The sequence below is a fragment of the Arachis ipaensis genome, chromosome B04, assembly GCF_000816755.2.
Source record: "Arachis ipaensis cultivar K30076 chromosome B04, Araip1.1, whole genome shotgun sequence".
In the NCBI taxonomy this organism is placed as follows: Eukaryota; Viridiplantae; Streptophyta; class Magnoliopsida; order Fabales; family Fabaceae; genus Arachis; species Arachis ipaensis.
In genome coordinates this window covers 283,817-286,619 of record NC_029788.2, presented here as the reverse complement: position 1 = coordinate 286,619, position 2,803 = coordinate 283,817, and the positions used below count along the sequence as shown (strand labels likewise).

The window sequence follows — 2,803 nt, the reverse complement described above, 5'->3', positions numbered from 1 at the left end:
ATTTAACATAAAAGTTTTAATTAGTTTCTGTTAAAATAAATAATATAATTAAAATTTTTAGTTTATCTCTTATAATTTTATTGCCATCAATATGCATGATACAAAATAAGTTAGCATTCAATTAATCACACGATGAATTAGTGTGAAAACAATTTGTGTAATTCGTTTGAAGCTTGTCTTTCTAGATGTTTTAACTACTAATTTTCCAATTTTGGCTGTTGACAAAATTGCATTCACTGTTCATAAACCCATACCCTTTTATTTGGGTTCACTTTTAATTATTTATTGGTCAACGTTGTCGTTTTCGGTTCTTACAGTTTACAACTTTACATAGACACCAGTTACGACTCGCTTGAGACATTAGATTTTCCAAAAGACTGGATATATATGTGTAAAAATTCAGTGACAGTCGTTTTTATGTGAAGTTGATAGATGAAAGTCGTTAGATAAAATTTTAGTCGAATCAATTAAATGAACTAAATTTTCATCTAACAGGCTCTCAACTATCAAGTTTAGAGAAAATCGACTGCACCTAATTTATTACCTTAAACTAATGGTATAATTTGTAGGATGTGAAGGACAAAGGTGCACAATGGTTGTAAGAACGGCGCATTGGACAGTTCCTCATTATTGGGTTTGGGGTTTGCCACTCTCCATGTTCTACACAAATCGATCTTCTCAGTTCCTCCATGAAAGACCAAACCAAGGATTCCTCAAAACCCTTCTTACCCTCCTCCTCTCTCCAATGGTACGCTCTCACTTTCACACTAATCATTAACCAATAATATAAATAGTAATTAACCACGCACTTAATTAACAGAGGCGAGGAATGTCAAAGTTCATTGAGTCGTACTTGCTGTGGAAACTTCCTCTGGAAAAGTATGGATTGATACCGGATCACTCATTTGACGAAGATTATGCATCGTGCCAGATGGCCATCTTGCCTGAAAACTTCTTCTCTGAGGCTGAGAAAGGCAAGATCGCTTTCAAGAAAGCATCGTCCAAGTGGTGGTTCTGGGAGGGAGGAATCGAATTCGACGACAACACGAAGCTTGAGGCGGATGTGGTGGTTCTGGCAACCGGCTATGACGGAAAGCAGAAGCTCAACAGCATCATGGAGGAGCCATTTCGAAGCTTGTTGGATTACCCTTCTGCTTCTGGTGTTATGCCTTTGTACAGGGGAACCATCCATCCATTGATTCCCAACATGGCTTTTCTTGGCTATGTTGAGAGCGTCGCCAACCTTCACTCTTCTGAGATACGCTCCCTCTGGCTTTCTGCATTGCTGGATCAAAAGTTCATGCTGCCCACTGTTCCCGACATGCTTGCTCATACCCTTGAGGAGGTCGAGGTTATGAAGAGGACATCTAGGTTCTATAAGAGGCACTGCATCTCTACTTACAGCATCAACCACACCGATCAGATTTGCCATGATTTGGGCTGGACTTCTTGGAGGAAGAACAATTGGCTAGCCGAAGCTTTTTCCCATTATAGCAGTGAAGACTATCAGAACCAACATTGATTCTATAGATAGCCATAAGAAGGAATAAAAATAATTGCATGTCTACCCCACGAGAGACACCTCTTTTAGGGATGAGTCTTGCTAGCTACTTTATATATATAGCAGAGTCATGTTTTACAGTGTCAGATAATAATATATCCATGAATAAATTATAAATCCTTTAAAGTTATCGTAATGGTTGGTTTTATTTGATAAATGTATGTGAAGCTAGCATTGGGCGAATGATATGTACTTGTTAATCCAACAAGAACCTTGCTTAGATAGCAATGTGACATCCCAAGAGAATACAGTTTAGAATTGTTTTTGTGTCTCTACAGGATGATGGGAAAGAAATGAGGAAATAAGTAACTAACTAACCCTGAAGTAGTTTCAAGGTCTCATCAATGTGCTTTTCAGGTTGGAACTGGTTGTTGTAAACAAGTTGAACGACACCATTCTTGTCAAGAACATAGGTCTCTCTGCCAGGCAATGCTCCAAAGAAATCACCAGGTACTCCCCATTGTTTCCTGACTTTGTTACCCTCATCACTCAACAAAGTGAATGGAAGTCTGTACTTGGTGGCAAAAGCCTTGTGAGAGGAAGGATCGTCGCCGCTGATTCCAACAACCTCGGCTCCTGCTTTCTTGAACTTCTCGTAGGAGTCCCTGAAAGCACAAGCCTGCTTGGTGCAGCCAGGGGTCTCGTCTGCAGGGTAGAAATAGACAACCACAGGTTTGCCTTTGAATTTGGAGAGGCTCACGGTCTTTCCATCTTGATCTTTGAGCGTGAATGGTGGTGGCTTTGAACCTTTACTCACCTGTATGTCAGTCAGCAACAAATAAAGAAAGAGCAGGGAGAGTGGTAACAGCAAGTAAGAAGGTAGTAGGTACCTTGGCAAAAACGGAAGGAAGTAGAAGCGGAGAAGCAGCATTGGCATTGGGAGTGGAGAAAGATAGCTTGAGGCCACAGAATTGAGAAGCAGAGGATGTGGAAAGGAGTGGATAGTGAGAAGGGTATTTGGGAGATTGAGGGCGGAGGAAGGTGGGGAGGGAGTAGTGCTTTGGGGCAGTCAGGGAAGCCATGTTCATGTCTTGTGTTGTGTTGTGAAAGCTGAATCTAAGAAAGCGTAACAAAGAGATAAGGAAGGAAGCGTTAACGCCTCATTCTTACTGGCGTGGACCATTCCTCACCCCAACATGCATAAACCTTCCAATATCAAAATCCAAACACCAAACTCCACACAAAAACCAATTCCACTGGGTTTAACCAACAACAAATCATTTTCAACTATACTCTTATTAA

General features: G+C 40.7%; 2 protein-coding genes across 3 annotated transcripts in view; one reads left to right on the top strand and one right to left on the bottom strand.

Moving 5' to 3' along the window:
• Nucleotides 1-1,583, top strand: part of LOC107635839 (probable flavin-containing monooxygenase 1) — a 3,257-nt gene extending 1,674 nt beyond the window's left edge. Inside the window, exons 3-4 of the mRNA XM_016339401.2 lie at nt 570-748; nt 821-1,583. Of these exons, the coding sequence (XP_016194887.1) occupies nt 570-748; nt 821-1,522 (881 nt within the window). The 3' untranslated portion in view covers nt 1,523-1,583. The remainder of the gene's footprint in view (nt 1-569; nt 749-820) is intronic.
• LOC107638417 (peroxiredoxin Q, chloroplastic) lies at nt 1,586-2,752 on the bottom strand. 2 transcript variants are annotated; one of them, XM_021120270.1, is made up of 3 exons: nt 2,392-2,752; nt 1,863-2,318; nt 1,586-1,812 (listed from the first exon to the last, which is right to left on the bottom strand). In XM_021120270.1, the coding sequence occupies exons 1-2, from the start codon at nt 2,587-2,589 to the stop codon at nt 1,875-1,877; spliced, it is 642 nt and encodes a 213-aa protein (XP_020975929.1). In that variant the 5' UTR covers nt 2,590-2,752; the 3' UTR covers nt 1,586-1,812; nt 1,863-1,874. The 2 variants fall into 2 exon arrangements, with proteins under 2 accessions (XP_020975929.1, XP_016197156.1); XM_016341670.2 differs by having other exon boundaries at nt 1,689-2,318.